The sequence below is a fragment of the Phaseolus vulgaris genome, chromosome 5, assembly GCF_051622355.1.
Source record: "Phaseolus vulgaris cultivar YP4 chromosome 5, ASM5162235v1, whole genome shotgun sequence".
NCBI lineage: Eukaryota > Viridiplantae > Streptophyta > Magnoliopsida > Fabales > Fabaceae > Phaseolus > Phaseolus vulgaris.
The window spans coordinates 4,604,721-4,622,491 of NC_143502.1; the positions used below are offsets into that span (position 1 = coordinate 4,604,721).

Sequence of the window (17,771 nt, forward strand, 5' to 3'; positions counted from 1 at the left end):
CCAAATTAAAAAAAAAAAATTATGTAAACCAAAAATTATCGGTATAGATAAACAGGTTTGGTAGCGGTTCTCTATTTCAAATATTCATTGTCCTTTTGGAATGTTTTTGTTTTGTTATGCTAATAATAAGCATTATGTTATCTTTTTATTTTTTCTGTGATTAATATTTCTTGCTTCCTTATATATTATTCAATTAAAAAAATTATGTAATTTTTCCTTCTATGTTAGTTAGATTTTATTTTAGCTTTCTGTTTACTAGGATGTTACTTCTAATTTAAAAAAAATGACAAATCTTCATTTAACTTGTTTCATAATTATATAAAACATTTAATCTTTATTTCGATGGATTCAGTTAGTTAAAATTCACAAAATTGAATGTGTAAATTTTGTAAACATATAAAAGTGTAGTTGTAAAATATTCAATTAAACCCTTTTATTATTAATCTAGTGGGGACATGTCTAACAAACTAAATAAATATTTTAAATTAAACTAATTAAATTAATTTTATGTGTATAATTCAATTACATAATATATTTATTATTTTATACATAAAAGGAATAACTGCATATGAGTAATATTGAATTTTTTAATTTATTTTTAATTATAATATATTATGAACAATTATTTTTTATTTCTTTTAATATTCACACATTCTACTTATTAATTTACTTCAACATTTTATTTTAAAAAAATTTATAATTTTCTTAAACACATATACTTAATAAAATATTATATTTTATTAGAATATTTATACTAAAATAAATTATTCTTTTATTTTGTTAGAGATGGTAATGAAATCTCTTGTTTAATTTTTGTTATACTACAAAGTTCTCCCATTGTATACCTTAACTTAAGGTCACATTTGTTCAAACTTCAAAAGTAAACTTCCATTTTGCACACAGTAATTACCATTCTTCTAACCAATTTGAAGTTTACAAGATTCAATGGTTCTAAAGTCTAGAATCTTCACCTTTCATCTCCATTCCAATTATCCTTCTCCTTTGGCCCTGTTGGTCCTTCCTCTCCCAGCACTTCACTAGGCAACTTCTTCACAATATTTTCTATGACAGATCTTAGCCTTCCAGGAAAAAGCTTCTCAAGCTTCTTCAACTCATCATCTATGTCATAATCAATTTTAGGACCCCATTCCCTGTAATAGTTCAGCCATGGAGGCTCTACAACTTGAGAACCCAAATACTCAGCAGCAACCAACTGATATGCTATCAAATCCAAGACATTACCTTTATCAGTATCATTCCTTATGCCAACAGCATTTTGCCCTACAAGGTGAAGACCAGCATGAGGGTATGATGCATGGCCATGCAGGGAAGAATAAAACAGTGGTGTGTTGCCAGTTTGGTACTCAATCTGGGAGGCATCAAGCCACATACCCTTACTGTGTTGTGAGAAATACATCTGCTTTAGTTCACCATCAAAGTTGCTTATCCTTAGGGTAACATGCTCCCAATCACCAACATGTTCACCTATCTTCCCCAGGTTAAGGGTAATGAACTCAACTTTGGCTCTTGCAGGTCCATTGAATGGATAGAATGTCCATAGTACAACATCAGTGAATGTTCCTCCTAACATTGGCTTCACATGCACATAACTTAGGGCACTTTTGGAATCTCCTTTCTTGACAATCTCTTGTACTGCTGGATCAAGGGGCAGGTCTATCCAATAGGCACCATCATTGTGAGGATCCTGAGGTAGGTTAGAGCCATTCAGTGTTATAATCTCAGGAATGCCTCCCCCTTTCCTATACAACAGTGCCTCATTGGCGAAAAACCATTCCACAGAAGATGGAAAGTATTCTTCATCAGGATGCAAGAACATGACTGGAGAGTAAACTTCGAGTATTGCCTTGATTTGTTTCAAGTTAGGCATGTGATTTGGAATGGGATTGTTGTTTTTCAAACAAGAAATAGGTGGAGGGTTAGGATTTCCAGCTACAAATGTGCCTACTCTAACACCAGGAGCTTGAATTCCCCTATTGCTTGGTCTAACATCATAAACATTGGCTGTGTCCAAACCCCAAATTGATCCGTTTGTCTCACACTCATCAGTGAAGTCTGACCTCACACACATGACTTTGTCAAGGGAAGGCATACCTGAGGTGTTGGTGGCAACATTGCCTACAGCTTTATACCCATCAGGTGCAATTGGAAGCCAAATATAGATGGGACCATCTTGGTCAATTTTTGTATTTTCACTGCTCCATATGAGTGTGTAGTTAACTGGTTTCTTTAAAATGGGGTTGCTGGTGTTTGCAGACACATCTTTTGCCACAAGATTCCATCCAAAGAGAGGCTTGTTGTTGGGTTGGCAGTAGCTACCCAACATGAAGAAACCTTCAGGTATTCCTGTTGGTTCATACACGGAAAACCCATGATCATCAGCTCCACCCTGATAGCCACCCCAAACTTTGGTTAATGTTGATCTTGATGTTGATGCTTCATACACTTGCAACCCACCCAGATCAATTATTCCACTTGAAAAATTACCTGAATGTAGCAATTCACCACCACAAATAATCAGCATGCATTGAACTAGATTAATCTGTTTGATTAACTTAAAATAAGTATTTCTGGCATAAACAATTCTTAAAATAATCACTTGTTTAAGATGTAGATAGTTTTCTTTAAAGAAAGATAGAAAACTGTTGATTTAAAAAATAAGCAAATCGAACAAACACATAAGAAAAGTTGAAAGAATTTGACCATTCTCATTATGTTTACCTGGACCCCAAGAATTAGAAACATCTACAGGAATTCGGAATACGGTATCAATGGGAAGAGCTTGCCTTTTGCTGACGAATTTCTCTGCAGAGCAACATGAAGTAAGACAATATATGCAAAACATGATTACTATACAATAATAGAGGTTTTTTCAAGAGGTATAGTATATTCCTTAGGGGATAATTTTTGAAATTTTGAAGGTAGAAGGGTCTTCATATGAACATAAAATGCAAGGGTAGCTCCAAGAATGTGTCCAACTTTGCTAAATGGAGAAGATTCTAAACATTGTTCAACTTCACTTATACACCATCAAGATGTTCCTTGTACTAGAATTATCATTATTATTGTATCAGCTTCACTTTTTATAGACAGAGGGAGGAACTAATCAAAAACAGAGTACTCTGTTATGGATTTTTTACTGCATAGTTGTGTTCATTATATTCCGAACTATAATAATAATAATAATAATAATAAATAAAATCTCATATTTTAATCACGTCTTTAATTATTTTTAATCCCATCCTTAAATAATTATTTTTTATCACTATTCTCTCTTGTTCATTAGTTATTTAAGGTTGAATTTAAAATATATATTACAGTTATAAATAAAGTTAATACTATTACTACCTAAATTAATCAACTTTTGTAATCAGTGCAACAGTCATAAGTGACTTAAATTTATGGACAAAAATAGTAAAACACGTGCCTTTAAAATGATTTTCGATTAAATTTCCTACTAATTAATAATTTTTATGTCTCTAAATATAAGACATTGATAGTTAACTTACTCTTAATAAGAAAAGTTGGCTAATTTAGCTAGTAAAATTAAATTTGTCTATAATTGTAATTTTTTTTTTAAATTACTCTTAAATAATTAGCGCGTGAAGAAAGAATAAAAGTTATAAAATTAAATTAAATTCTTCAGTTACCAAATACAGAAAAGATACTTCATAGCATTTATTAAAAATGAAATAAAATAATTAAAGATATTTTGATCAAACAATAACTAAAGCAAATGGGAATTTGAAAATTGTCAGACCAAACTTTCAAAGCAATATCCTATAATTGAGAATAGAAGAAGTATGATTTATTATATAAATAAATAAAAATAAATCATACCTCTATTTCAGCCACACACAACAAGTGTACCAAAACTTTTTTATCTTATAATTTACTCTTTTATTTTTAAATAACATTTTGCTGTTTTGTATTAAAAGAAAATTTGTTAAAAAATAAAAATATCATTGCATTACAAATTAATATTGTTTGCTATAATTAAAATATTATTTATATATTTTCCTAATTTATTGTTTTAGAAGAGCAACTAAAATACTATTTTTTTGGTTGATTATACCATAATATTTGTAGTCTCAATATTCTACAACAAGGTTCTGCTAGATTGAAGAGAAAATACAGTGAAAAGAAATTGATGTAAAAAAAATTATTTTTTCTCAAATAAAAAAATATATTTACCATAAAAAACAAAATAGTATTTTTTATAAAGATTAAACAAGTGTAAAAGTGCATATAAAATATGTTATAGATGACACAATGATAAAAAAGTTAGCAGAGACTATATTTATGTATGGCTTCCTCGTGCCCACAGTCCCCAATTTATTCTCTTGGATGAATTTTTTATAAACTAAAAAGAATTTTAATAGAAACATATCATGAAAGGACAAAGAAAGGCTTTAAAAAAAAAGTTTGGCCATCTATACCCAACTAACACCAACTGTGGCTAATTAATACCATTTATCTATACATTTGAAAAAACTTTGCCATTAATAATAATTTGTCTCTAATTAAACTCCATCAAATAAAAAAAAAGTACTTATTAAAAATATATTATTTTAGTAAATTGACATATTTATTTTAAATTGTAAAAAAATAAACTGTAATATTTTAAAGTGGATAAAGTACTAAATTATACATGCATTAATACATATATTTGATTGTTTAAACCATGTATTACAAAGTGAACTTTAAACCTAAATTCAATCCAATAAAATTGGTTCGTATGATTGAGATTTGCACCCACTTAAATACAATTAAATATTCTTATCTCTAATCGATGTGAGATCTCTAATCGATGTGATTTGAACCGTCACTTAAATACAATTAAATATTCTCATATCTAATCGATGTGAGATCTCTAATCGATGTGAGATTTGAACCGTGAGTGTGAATTAGAAGCAGACCAAAGACATTATGGTTATATTATAAGCAATTTTGTTAAAATTAAAATTAAAATGTAATGTTTACTCAGATACATTAATTTCAAAACATGTTTTCCGTGCACATAGTGTTGATTTGTGAGAGCTATGTACTATGTTTTCTCCTATGCTCTTTCTTATGCAGAGAAATATCTGAACTAAAGAACAGAAAGAAGAAGAAAAGCAAATCCAAATAAGCAAGTAAAACAAGAAAAGAAGATAAGGCAGCAATGGCAGAGAAGAGAAGAGAAGAAAGTACCTTTAGAATGATGCTTCTTCCATGGCACATGCAGCTTCTTCCATGGTGCAACTGCAGGCACCCCCATTGCCTGTGTTAGCAGCAGAAAGACAGCACAGAAAATCCCCACATTGGCACCCATTTGTCACACTTTTCAACTGTTAGTCTCAGATCTCTGAGACTCTTTAGCAGAAGAAGCAAATAGTCAAAACTCACCCCAACTGCAGCAAAAAGAAATGTTTGGTTGTCGTTGGTTGCTACTTCACAATAATCAAATTAATATATGATCTAAAGATATATATATATATAATGGAGGTTTTGTTGGGTATGGGTTGGATTCACAAAAGTTCTTGCCTTTTGGTTGATTGAACCTCTTGTGGCTATGTCTCTTCCTCTTAAAAAAAATTATTTCCAAAAAGTTTAGCATTAATTTTTTCCCTTTTCCCACTTTTGGTTCTGATGATTTCTACTGTTTTTTAAAATCAAAACTTTTTGGTTTTTCTCCACTAGTGTTGTCCCTTCATCAAAGGGGCACTCACGGATAAAGGAAAGAGGCTAATCAATAAAGGATAGTGATAAATGAATTAATAAGTATTAATGTATTCAAATGTTTAAGATAAACCATGTAGTGTTTTTTATTTCACACTTTCATGGAAAATATTAAAAAGGGGATTTATCATAATAGAAATGAATGGATGGATATTTTACATAAGATGAATGAACATAATAGAGGTTGAACAAATTTAATTTTCTTACATAATACTTTCACCAAATCTCTTTTATTAAATAAAATATATTGTGTGCTTTTCAAATTTGTAAGAAATTAAATATATTTACTTTTTATTTAAAATTCTAAAAAAATATTAAAAGTCCATGTAAAGGATAAAAAAAGTCCACGAGTGGATATATACCAGGAAAAATAATAAATATGATTTAATATTCTACATAATAATAATAATGAAAATGGAAAGAATAATAAAGGTGGAATAATATTACCTTTTTAACAAAATATTTTATTACTCCTTTGTTTTACACGTCATAATACAATAAATTATCATAATTATAATAAAATATTAGTGGAATTTTACATTTATTATTTTCCATTTCCATCTCGAAATAATAAATGCATGTGTAAATTAATTAAAGATTAATTAATGAGATCTTAAAATGTTCAAATAATATATAAACAGAAGAAAAAAAATTCAAGAATCTAATTATTAAAAAAAAAGTCATACATTGGGTTATAAGATTAAAGCATCTGTATACATGACAAAAAAAATAATATTTGGATTATAAAAATAAAAAAATAAAACATTATTTTCATCTTATTTATATATATATATATAACCAAACAAAATAAAAATGTTAAATGAAAATTTGGGTTATAAAACCCTTATATTAGAATAAAAAAATAAAAATGATGTGATACAATGAAATTCATAAAAATTAAATTAAAACTTATTTTTCATAAAAACAAATTATTGAATGCTTTTGAAAATTTTAAGACATTAAATATGTCTATTTCTTAAAAACAATTCTTACAATATAAAAAATTTAAAAATTATAAATGAAAATATAATGTGCACACACATTATAAAATGGTTAGATTTTTTTTCTTTTTAACCATTAATATTATAAAGTAAAATACTAAACTATTTGATTTTAAGTTCTCACGTAAAATGACATGATTTGGGAAATTTCGCAGCACAATCATCCAATTAGTGACAGTTTTGCTGCGGAATTCGTAATAACACAAAATAATAAGGTTGCTTCTTGCACAAAATTCGTAATAACACAAAATAATAAGGTTGCTTATTCCCCAAAATTCGTAATTACTACTACTTGTATTTAATCTATGACGTCCCAGTTACACTTTATATTTAACCATCTTAATTCAAATTTGTCAGTATGTGAGAAAATTGTTGATATTTATCAAAATTTGTGTCCAATATTAATGTCATAAACAATAAATATTTATTAGTCTTTATTGCTACTTCTCTTTTTATATAAAAATGTGTCTGCCAGTTAACAACTTAGCTGCACATTTATTTGATTGATTTATAAGTTAATTTGAGTAATACAAAAAGTATAAATGCTTAAATTTAACTTATTTTGAAAATAAAATAAAAGTGTTTACAATTTATTTAATTTTATTTTGTTATTTTTTCTTATACTTTATAATCCAAGTTGCGCATCTCATATGTCATGGTTTGCCTGAACTCTCCCATCAGCTTCTCACCTCCTCATATCTCTTAATCTATGAGACTTAGATTATCAGTGAAGCTCGGCGATCTTTGTTACGGTATCAATACTTAATACACAAACAAACTTCAGTCCATACATTATTCTAAATGTATGAATTCAATTGCATAAATTTTTCATCATATCATTCAAAATGCATCCACAACATTTAAAATCTTATTTAACATAAAAAAAAATAACAAATAATAAGGGATCTTTAGAGTAAAAATGAACTTACTCGGTTTGAAAATCTGATCAGATAGAAATGTATCCTGACTCCTCAGTTACAACATGACATGATCAGATTTTGAAATAAAAGAGATATGGAGAGAAAAAGTACAAAGAATGAAGAGAGACCAATAAAGAAAGAAAATGTGAGTTGGAAAAAAAAGAAGAAAATAAATCTGTGAGTTTTGGGTCTTACATCACTTAACTTATAAACTTTTTTTCTTATATAAAATATTTACGGTATAATAATTAGTTAAATCAACTAGTTTAACTAGTTTTTGTGAAACAAAGCCATAATAATAAATTTTAAGAGGGATATATATTTTTTATCTATCATTTTTAAAATTTCAGATCATATATATTTTTTTTTCAATTATACTTTTATTCTCATTTCTATTATACATTGAAATTTTTTTTAAGAGAGAATACTATATAGCATAGATTACTTATTTAAATTACATTTAAAATAGAAGAATTAATATTTTTCGTAATTTGGGTGAAAACCTTTAAACATTATTTGGACGTTTTAGTTGTAGGGATCATACATAATATAAAATTTAACAGTCTGAGTCATAAAAAAATTGTATTAAAAATATCAATATTATACGAATTCTTGTGTAAAGAGCACAAAAAAAAAATGTTGCCATTATGAATATCATTATTATGGATATGTGATGCGACCAAGAACTATGATTTTTTATAGTCATAATCAAAGGTTATTGTGAAATAATTTGAAAGAAAAATTTCATTCCAATTTGAATTGTTTTCAACATTGTATAGGTGAAGGAAAATGGATTAAAATTGAAATATATGATCCAATCACGTTTGGTGTATCACCAATGCATGTTAAGAAAATTTTGTTATTATACTCATGCATAATTCACTATAGTTAGAATCTAATCGATTAAGTTAATCAATTTCGTTCCGAACTAAATACTGATTATGCGTGCACGCGTATGCATGAGACTGTTTCTTCCTGCACCTCTATATATTCTTTTCTCACCTTCATAAATTTTTAGTATTTTAAAAAATATTTCTATGTAATATTTTGGATTATGTAATCTGAAAGGTTTTTTTAAAATTCTTAACTAGCTTTCGGAATATATAATTTGGAATCTTTTTTTCATATGCATGATTAATTTTCGGATTATGTAATCTGGGAGTCATTTTTAGCTTCCAGATTATATCATCTGGAAGTTTTTTTTCAAACGCGTGTCTGGATTACGTAATCCGAAAGCTACTCATGAGAGTGACACAAGAAGAATAAAAAAGTATTTTTACATTTTGTATGAGGTGACAGAAGAACCTGAGGTGCAGGAAGAAACAATTACCAATAAGGAAGCAAGATGGTCCAATTGTTATGAGCCAAGTATTACATAATTTTGTATATGAGGATAACATTATATACACAAGGTTGGAAGAGTTTGTGTATGCACGTGAATGGCTCACCAATCATCCTTGCATGCATAAGTTAAAAATTTGACCACGTTTTTGCTCTGCCTACAACATGAATGAGAGAAATAGGTGTGTGGATCTAAAGAGAATGGATGAAATGGGCTTAATGAAATTAACCATAAAAGGCTTTATTTTGTACTCCTTCTTCCAGCATCTTCATTACTTCTTCTTCTTAGTTAACCTCATACTAAAATGATTTTACCATTATACCCTTCAATAAATAATATTAAAAAAATACTTTAGCTATCTTCTCAGTTTTCACTTTGTAAAACCCTTGCCTCCCAGTAGACGCACACACCTCCAAAAATCTCTTCCAAACCCTCTCTTCCGAGTATCACCTCCAAGCATTCACCACCAGTACCCTCTTCATTCTGGAACAACACTCCTCTTCATTCATCACAAATTTTCAAAATTTTCTTATTTGTACTTAAGTGTTTGAATTTGAATTTAAATTTCGGTAAAACTATTTTAAACCCGAACACTTAATCCGGTATTTTTCTTTTTAATTAATTTCTAGATTATGTAATTCGATAGTGTTATTTTATTAAAAAAAAAAATTCGACAAAAAATAAATGAATTAAAATGAAACACTTAAGGGGTGTCTCAACCTTTATATAAATATCATGTTGTTAACCACCACAGAGAGTAAACAAATAACTTCCTGCTTAGGCGTCTAACAAGATTTATCCAACTCAAAATAACAATTACAACAAAGCTTGATCAACGCTAGACCACCAACCAATGTCACTAAATACTTCCATCTAGCTAAACCATTAAACATCACAACTTTTGGATTCCTACAACAAAACAAACAACACTAAATTTGCACAGTAAGAATTATCTTACCAAGCACATTTGACTGCTACCTTGATCAGCATCTCCTCCACCAATCTTAATACTCCAAACTACACCATACTTATTGCTAACAACAACTAACACTGCAGAGTAGCACTCCTCATAAAATCCTTTCTTCCTTTCTCCATAATTTCCTCCATCCTTCCTCAAATAAGCCAATCAGGGTGCTCCTTCTTTTGCCTCTGCTTCCCACTTAACCAACAACCATTCCCAAGACTTAGTCTCTGCAGCTTCTTATGCATTGCACTACTATAGAAAAAACCTGCACCAAAAAAACTCAACCTTCCACACCTCTAAGCTAGCTCAAAGATATAAAACCAACCCATAACATTTGATAGTAAGAACATAAGCAACAAATTAATATTTCAATGCCAACAGCACCAAGCAAAGACTAATGAAATATGGAACAAATAGGGCTTTTATGCTATTATTTTGTTGCCATGTTAATACAAGTTAAGGGTAATTTGATTACGTAAACTGATTGTTTGGTTTTTAATTAGGTTTTGTCTTATGTAATTCGTTAGTTTTGTTTTCTTAAATAGGTTTTGGATTATGTAAACTGGAAGCGGTTTTTTTTTTTAATTGGGTTTTGGATTAGGTAATCCAAAAGTTAGTTTATATATATATATATATATATATTATATATCGGATTATATAATTTCAAAGCACTTTTTTATATTATATTAGCATGAGTTCAACTTGATGATTATGTTATCCCTTATCTTATTTGTAAATAATTGAAATTGACATGGTGTTGTGGACAAATATGACTAAAGTAAGAGGTACTGAATCTTAGGGTCACGATCCCACAAGTCTGACGATATCAGTTCGTAGAAGAGACCGAAATGATGTTGAGAAAAGGATTGGTGTTGATTCTGATATTGATAATGAGCTAAAAAAGGATTTTGTGATGATGACCTAGTGGACTATGGAGAAAGGTTTTTTGAAAGACCTTATAATATGTCGTTATTGGTAAAGGAATGGTATAGGAACATCTAGAAATTCATAAATATTTTCTTCGTTTTGTAAATATTTTTTAATTATATAAGTTTTAAATGTGTATAAGTAATATTTGTGAAAAAAAAACTATATGTCTTATTAGGTTCACAACATACTAGATAGTAAATATTGGAGTGTTACACTTATCATATTTGAATTAATAATTTATAAATATAAACTAATTTAGTTTTGCAAGTAAAAGGATCAGAGGAATAATGTATATTATAAAACATGCTTATAGCTTAAAATATGTTGTTCTTAAATGTATATACTGAAATATAATCCTATTTCCAATAAATTTGTGATACCCATATCCTTAACTTTAAAGCAAATATAATTTTTCACAATTTGATTAGGAAGTATGTTAAATTTAATTATTAAACTCCATAATGAATAATCAATTCACATATCCAAACTAAAAGAGCTGGAGTTTTTTTTTACTGAAATCGGAAAAGTAAAATTTGAAGAAATTTTAATTCTTAAATATGTAAAATGGTACTAATCTAATTACTCAGAAGACGAAAAATCAAATTCAACTCCTCGATATATAAAATATACAAATTAGTTCTTGAACATTATAGTTTAATGATAAAAATAGTTTTTAATTTAATTCCAAAAGAATTCTTAACATTATATTCTAGCAGAAAAATAATCTAATAAATAATAATAATAATAAGACATTATATTTACATAAAACGATTCAGATTCGTTTATTTTTCCAATAAAATTTGTTTGTTTCTAGCAACTTTCTTCCCAATGGATCAAGAGTGATACTAAAAAACAAAATGCACTCATTTGACATCACAAAAAGATAAAAAAATTAATTTATTTTTAATATAAAATCATAATATATATTACTATACTATTAAAATTATTTAAAAGTGTAAAATAATTTTTTGTGAGATCAATTGCTCTTAATGCCAATTTTTCCATTGACCAATCCAACCAGGCACACATTCCAAAAAATGGATAAGGTTTTTTTTTTTATCAGCAAAGTTTTCAGGGATAAGTTAGTTACAAAGTTAAAGTAAGTTGAAAACATTATATTATTAGATAAGGTAAAAATTCACATTCTCTTCTTGAACAAACATCTATATCATATCCTTCTTTATTTTCTCTTTATCATATTTTTTTTAAGTTTTATATCTTACAAATCTATCATTTCTCTTTCAACACAAATAGGTTTTTTGTAGATGATCCTTACACAAAATTATGTGTGCATAAATTTTAATAAATATTTTATACAAAAAAAAGTAAAATAAAATCTTTATTATATAAGAAATTCTACTCCCTGAAACTCAAAGGGATCACATTACAGTAACATGATGATGATGCAAGGAGAATCAACCTTGCTTCTAAGATTCTTTCAACTACTTTTACTTTTCTCATGCTTAAGGTTGAACAATAATGCAGAAGCATCAACCAGCAGCATCAATGTGTGGCCCAAACCAAGGAACCTCACATGGTCCCCACCATACCAAACCACCCTCCTCTCTTCTTCCTTCACCATCATCACCACCACCATCCACCACAACAAGCACCTCTCTGCCGCCATCTGTCACTACCACAGCCTCCTCAAATCCGAACACCACCACCCTCTTGTGCCTCTGGGAGTGAGCATCTCCAAGGACCTTCCACCACTGCAAAACCTGAGTATTACAGTGGTGGACCCTCATGCAGGACTTGTTAATGGTGTAAACGAGTCCTATACTCTCTCCATCCTTCCTTCTCATGCCACTCTCACTGCAAAGACTGTGTGGGGTGCCATGCGAGGTTTGGAGACTTTCTCCCAGCTTGCATGGGGTAACCCTACACAGATTACCGTGGGAGTGCAAGTGTGGGATTTTCCTCTGTTTGTTCATCGTGGACTCATGGTGGACACTGCAAGGAACTACTACCCCGTGAAGGACCTGTTGAGGACAGTAGAAGCCATGAGCATGAACAAGCTCAACGTGCTCCACTTGCATCTCACGGACGCAGAATCTTTCCCTTTGGTGCTGCCTTCAGAGCCTCGGTTGGCTGAAAAGGGAGCTTATGCACCTCACATGGTGTACACACCCCAGGATGTGAAAACACTTGTAGAGTTTGGCCTTGATCATGGAGTTCGTGTGATTCCTGAGATTGACACACCTGGTTAGAAACAATTTCTTTTACTTTGGAGGCTTTTCTTTAGAAAAATTTCCTAACTTGAAAACGGTGCTGAATTGATTAATTGGCTGATTACTTAGCTGTTCCTCCCCCCATGTTGGTCTTTTCTAGGAATCAAACCAGCTTTTGGTAAATTACAGTAATTAGAGTAACATGGTATGTTATTGTTGCTAGATAATCAAATTCCTTGTTCATATAGTTTTGCTCTATGTATACATAAGAGTATGGTTAGATGGTGTTACTATTTTAAATAAACTTTTGTATATAGTGAGTAATTGGTTGACTAATTAATCAATTGTAATTTCTTGCAGCACCATTTTCTTGGCATGTCATGTTTTAGCATCTGAAAGGTTATCTTCAAGTTTTGTGTCTGTATATCTGCACCATTTTAATGTCTAATCATGTATGTGGAAGCAGAGATATAGACACAAGGTTTGAACACTGAGAGGATTCATTCTACTTCTTTTCATTTTTCTTAAAATGCATGTTTCTATCAAATTCATGCTGACTTTTACTTTATGATGCTTGTGTGTTTGTAAAAACAACTGGCAAAGTGAGAAAATATTTCTCTCTGTCAGAGTTTCAAACAATTAGCAGTTGAGTTGATAGACACACCCTTAACAGTATAATGATGATACCAAAAATTTATGCATCTCATTCAAGGTTAGGAAGACACTTTCTTTTTAACCAAAAATGTTACAAGTTTAGGAAGATCAATCTCTTCATTCGGCACAACAGAGCAATTTTTGTTACTAATGTGTCTGAACCAGTTTGCAGAGTTTATGTCTGAATGGGGATCCCACTATAATGACTATTGGGTTACTTAAAAGACTCCTCCTTCTTCTATGATCCTTAGCTTCATTGCTGATAAGGCAGGAACTTTACTTTAGGAGTTAGTATTTTCTTTTTCTCATTTTATGATGTTTGGAGAAATGTCTTCATAAGTTCTTCTAGATAAGTAAAATAAGAATGAAAAGTGAAATCAGCTTCTCCAAAAGTTAAAATTAATTAATGCATGCAAATTATAGCCTATTAAAAACCTAATTTAATTTTTCCTTCTTATTTTTTTCTTTCCTAAAAGTGTGTATGGATAAAAATACCTTATATTAAACTAAAGAAGACTTCAAAACTCCTTTTCCTTATACTACAATGTTATGCTTCTAGGAACAGTGATTGAAATATAGTGTATATTAACAAAGCAAGAAGGATCTGAGGATACAACTCACCATAACAATGCTAATTCTCTGGCAAGCGATTGGTGATTAATTGAAGTATGAATTGGCAGAGCAGAAAGGATTTTGAAGTGCAGCTTACCATTAGAATGTCAAATTCTTCGCAGTTACAACCTCACTTAAAAATAATGTAACCATAAGGTCAATATAACTAGGCCTTTTTGTATGATTACCAAGTTTAGAACATTGTTTTAGCAGTGATACCATGTTGATTGAAAACCAAACATTTTCTTTTTCTCTTTTACATAATTTAGCTTCACAAGATAGAAGTTTTGAGAATTATGCTAATTACTGATTGATATGAACTGCATATCTGCAGGGCACACAGCATCTTGGGCATTAGCCCACCCTGACATTGTAACTTGTTCCAACATGTTCTGGTGGCCAGCTGGAAGTGATTGGTCTGACAGGCTAGCTTCACAACCAGGAACAGGACATTTGAACCCCTTAAACCCCAAGACCTACAAAGTCCTAAAGAATGTCATACATGACATAACCACATTGTTTCCAGAACCATTTTTCCACTCAGGTACTGATGAGATTGTACCAGGTTGCTGGAAAACTGACTCCACAATTCAGAAACATCTATCAAATGGTGGAACCCTCAACCAAGTTCTTGAGAAGTATATCAACAACACCCTCCCTTACATTGTTTCCCTCAACCGCACTGTTATCTATTGGGAAGATGTTTTGCTAGATGAAACAGTCCATGTGCCATCCACAATCCTACCAAAGGAGCATGTGATTTTGCAGACATGGCTCAAAGGACATAATCACACTAAGAAGATAGTTTCTGCAGGATACCGAACCATTGTGTCATCTGCAGATTTCTATTATCTGGATTGTGGACATGGCACCTATGTTGGAAACAATAGTGCTTATGACAAGCAAGATGGAAGCACAGGCAACGGTGGCTCTTGGTGTGCACCCTTCAAGACATGGCAAACCATATACAACTATGACATAACATATGGGCTGAATGAGGAAGAAGCAAAATTGGTTTTGGGTGGGGAGGTGGCACTGTGGTCAGAACAATCTGATGCAACTGTTTTGGATGCAAGAGTTTGGCCAAGAGCTTCTGCAATGGCTGAGTCACTGTGGTCAGGAAATAGGGATGAAAAGGGTGTGAAGAGATATGCAGAAGCCACAGATAGACTGAATGAATGGAGAAGCAGAATGGTAAGCAGAGGAATAGGGGCAGAGCCCATTCAGCCACTTTGGTGTGTTAAGAACCCTGGCATGTGTAACACACAGCATTCAGTCTAGTTCCATTCTTCCACTGTCACAAAATAAAAATAAGAATGAATTGAAAATATACTGATGAAAACAAGGCTCAATTCAAAGAAAATACTCATTACACTTAATATCTTTTTTATATGAAAAAATCTAAACTTTGGTTCTTACATGAAATAGTCCTTGCACTCAACAATAGTTTTTGTTTGAGTCCTCTTATGATACAAACTTACACTTCAGTTTGATAAACTTACATTAAAAGATCTCTATTCTTAACCATTTTTATAGGTAAAACTACTTTAACGTTGTTCTAATGTATAAATTCATGTCATATGATATGTACAATTCAAATTTTAAATTTAACCTAAAAATAAAAGTAGGGGCTATTATGGATAACCTTCTCCTAAACTTTATTGAAAGAATAATTGTTTGTTTGTTTGATCACTAAAATCAATTGGGCAGAGCATATGTTTCAATTCAAAAATGTATGGCTGAAATTAATCTAGATACACATCTCAATTATATTAAAGGATTGAAAAACAATTATACATGGATACTTTACAAATTATAAGTGAAGAGAAATCGAGAAATTTCAAAAGCTATCAAATTTTGTTTGCAAATTCTCCGTGCAACTCCATACTTTTTTTTTAATTCCAACAATATTTTAGTATGGTGTAGAGTTCAGTGTTTTTTTCTTTATTTTCAAGTGGTGGTAATTGCTAGTGGTGGCTAATGATAACCGTTGATGGTTGAGATAAGTTTTGTGGTATTTTTATTGGTGGTGGTTGTGTTTTCGTTCATTTTTTTTATAAGTCATAAAATCCAAAAAAACCACGTGCAAAAATGAAGTATAAAACTAAAAAAAAAAATTATCTTCGCACTCCAGAATGACAAATAAAACAAATGTTCTTGTTAATCCTGATGGAAGATGCCCAAGACCCATCAAACCCTCTCATACACGCTCAAATGATGGAATTGTTCCCTCAAACACTGATGCTAGAAGGAAAGTATGGTGATGTGGACGTGTAGCTGAAATTATTTAAAAAAGTAAGGTTATGCTTTAGTTATTTAAAAATATTAAAACTGACTTTTCCCACTTAAAGTTTAAATAGCTGAAGGTATTGAGGTGGAAAAAAATTGCCAAATTGTTTAACATCTAACAAGTTTTTTTACACAATGAGAATGGAACATGAGATCTTCTTTATATGGATCATCCCCATAAAATGAAAGTGTAAACTACCTAACCACATTGTCAACCCATTAGATCGATTCAACTAGAGTATATAAATGAAATATAAACTCATTGAATTAATTTATTAAATTATATCCAAAGTTAAATTCGAAATTTTTCAATGACTATGTAAATTGGATCCCAAATTGACAGAGTCATGAATTAGAATAAAGTAGTCAAGTATTATTGATGTTCTTAAAATATGAGTGTTATCTAATTGGTCTTTGAAATTATTTTAGCGGCACTAAGCACTAAAAGTTTTGAAGTGTTATAACAATCTAGGTCTGTCTCCAAAGAAATCCACGTCAACTTCAACTCCAAGACTAAACCAAATGTGAAGTACAAATATATTTCTTTTTTTTAATATGCCTGAAACTTATGGTCTTATCTTACTTCTTTTTTTTTAATTTAATATGAATATATTTATGAAGCTTACTTTGGTTGTAACGTGAACTATGATACCATATTTAAGTAAACTTTTTCCAAAATCAATTACCATTTATTCTGACTTTGAATACATTTTTAAGTAATTCATAATTTATTTATTGTAACTAACACCCTCAAGTTCAATTTCAACTTATACTCTCCAACAAAACTTCTAGATTCCACATAAATGATTAATTTAACTAAAATCACACTTATATTACTTTTCAAACCATGCTAGGAACAACATGTATGCTTTGTGATAACTTCTCTTCTTTTATTTTTTAAGGTTTTTAACTTAAATAATAAATCATGTTAACAAGACTTAAAAAATGTATCAACATAATATTTAAGAGAAAATATAAGTGAATTGAGAAAATTATTAATAGAATCACTAATTTATCTTTGAGAAACTTTAGTATTACTAAAATTCTTTATAAGATAAATGAGTAGATTATTTTTTTTACATTGTATTTGGATCCAACTATGTATTGTTTAAGCAAAAAAGGGTTCACGTGGGTTTGTGAATAAGGTAT

At 30.1% G+C, this 17,771-nt stretch overlaps 2 protein-coding genes across 2 annotated transcripts; one reads left to right on the forward strand and one right to left on the reverse strand.

The window, feature by feature from the left end:
* Nucleotides 1–748: 748 nt before the first annotated feature.
* Nucleotides 749–5,727, reverse strand: LOC137834932 (hypothetical protein At1g04090). The gene is made up of 3 exons (XM_068643180.2): nt 5,212–5,727; nt 2,740–2,823; nt 749–2,505 (listed from the first exon to the last, which is right to left on the reverse strand). Exons 1-3 carry the CDS (start codon nt 5,330–5,332, stop codon nt 968–970), a joined length of 1,743 nt encoding a protein of 580 aa, XP_068499281.1. The 5' UTR covers nt 5,333–5,727; the 3' UTR covers nt 749–967.
* Nucleotides 5,728–12,243: 6,516 nt separating this feature from the next.
* LOC137834933 (beta-hexosaminidase 2) lies at nt 12,244–15,758 on the forward strand. The gene is made up of 2 exons (XM_068643181.2): nt 12,244–13,101; nt 14,668–15,758. Exons 1-2 carry the CDS (start codon nt 12,291–12,293, stop codon nt 15,612–15,614), a joined length of 1,758 nt encoding a protein of 585 aa, XP_068499282.1. The 5' UTR covers nt 12,244–12,290; the 3' UTR covers nt 15,615–15,758.
* Nucleotides 15,759–17,771: the final 2,013 nt, after the last annotated feature.

Excerpts from the sequence above, each read along its gene's own strand:
- LOC137834933 (XM_068643181.2), top strand. The coding sequence starts at position 12,291 with ATGATGATGATGCAAGGAGAATCAACCTTGCTTCTAAGATTCTTTCAA. Across the intron at positions 13,102-14,667 it reads TCCTGAGATTGACACACCTG|GGCACACAGCATCTTGGGCA; the intron begins GTTAGAAACAAT and ends GCATATCTGCAG.
- LOC137834932 (XM_068643180.2), bottom strand. The coding sequence starts at position 5,332 with ATGGGTGCCAATGTGGGGATTTTCTGTGCTGTCTTTCTGCTGCTAACA. Across the intron at positions 2,824-5,211 it reads GAAGAAGCATCATTCTAAAG|AGAAATTCGTCAGCAAAAGG; the intron begins GTACTTTCTTCT and ends GTTGCTCTGCAG. Across the intron at positions 2,506-2,739 it reads TTCTAATTCTTGGGGTCCAG|GTAATTTTTCAAGTGGAATA; the intron begins GTAAACATAATG and ends TGCTACATTCAG.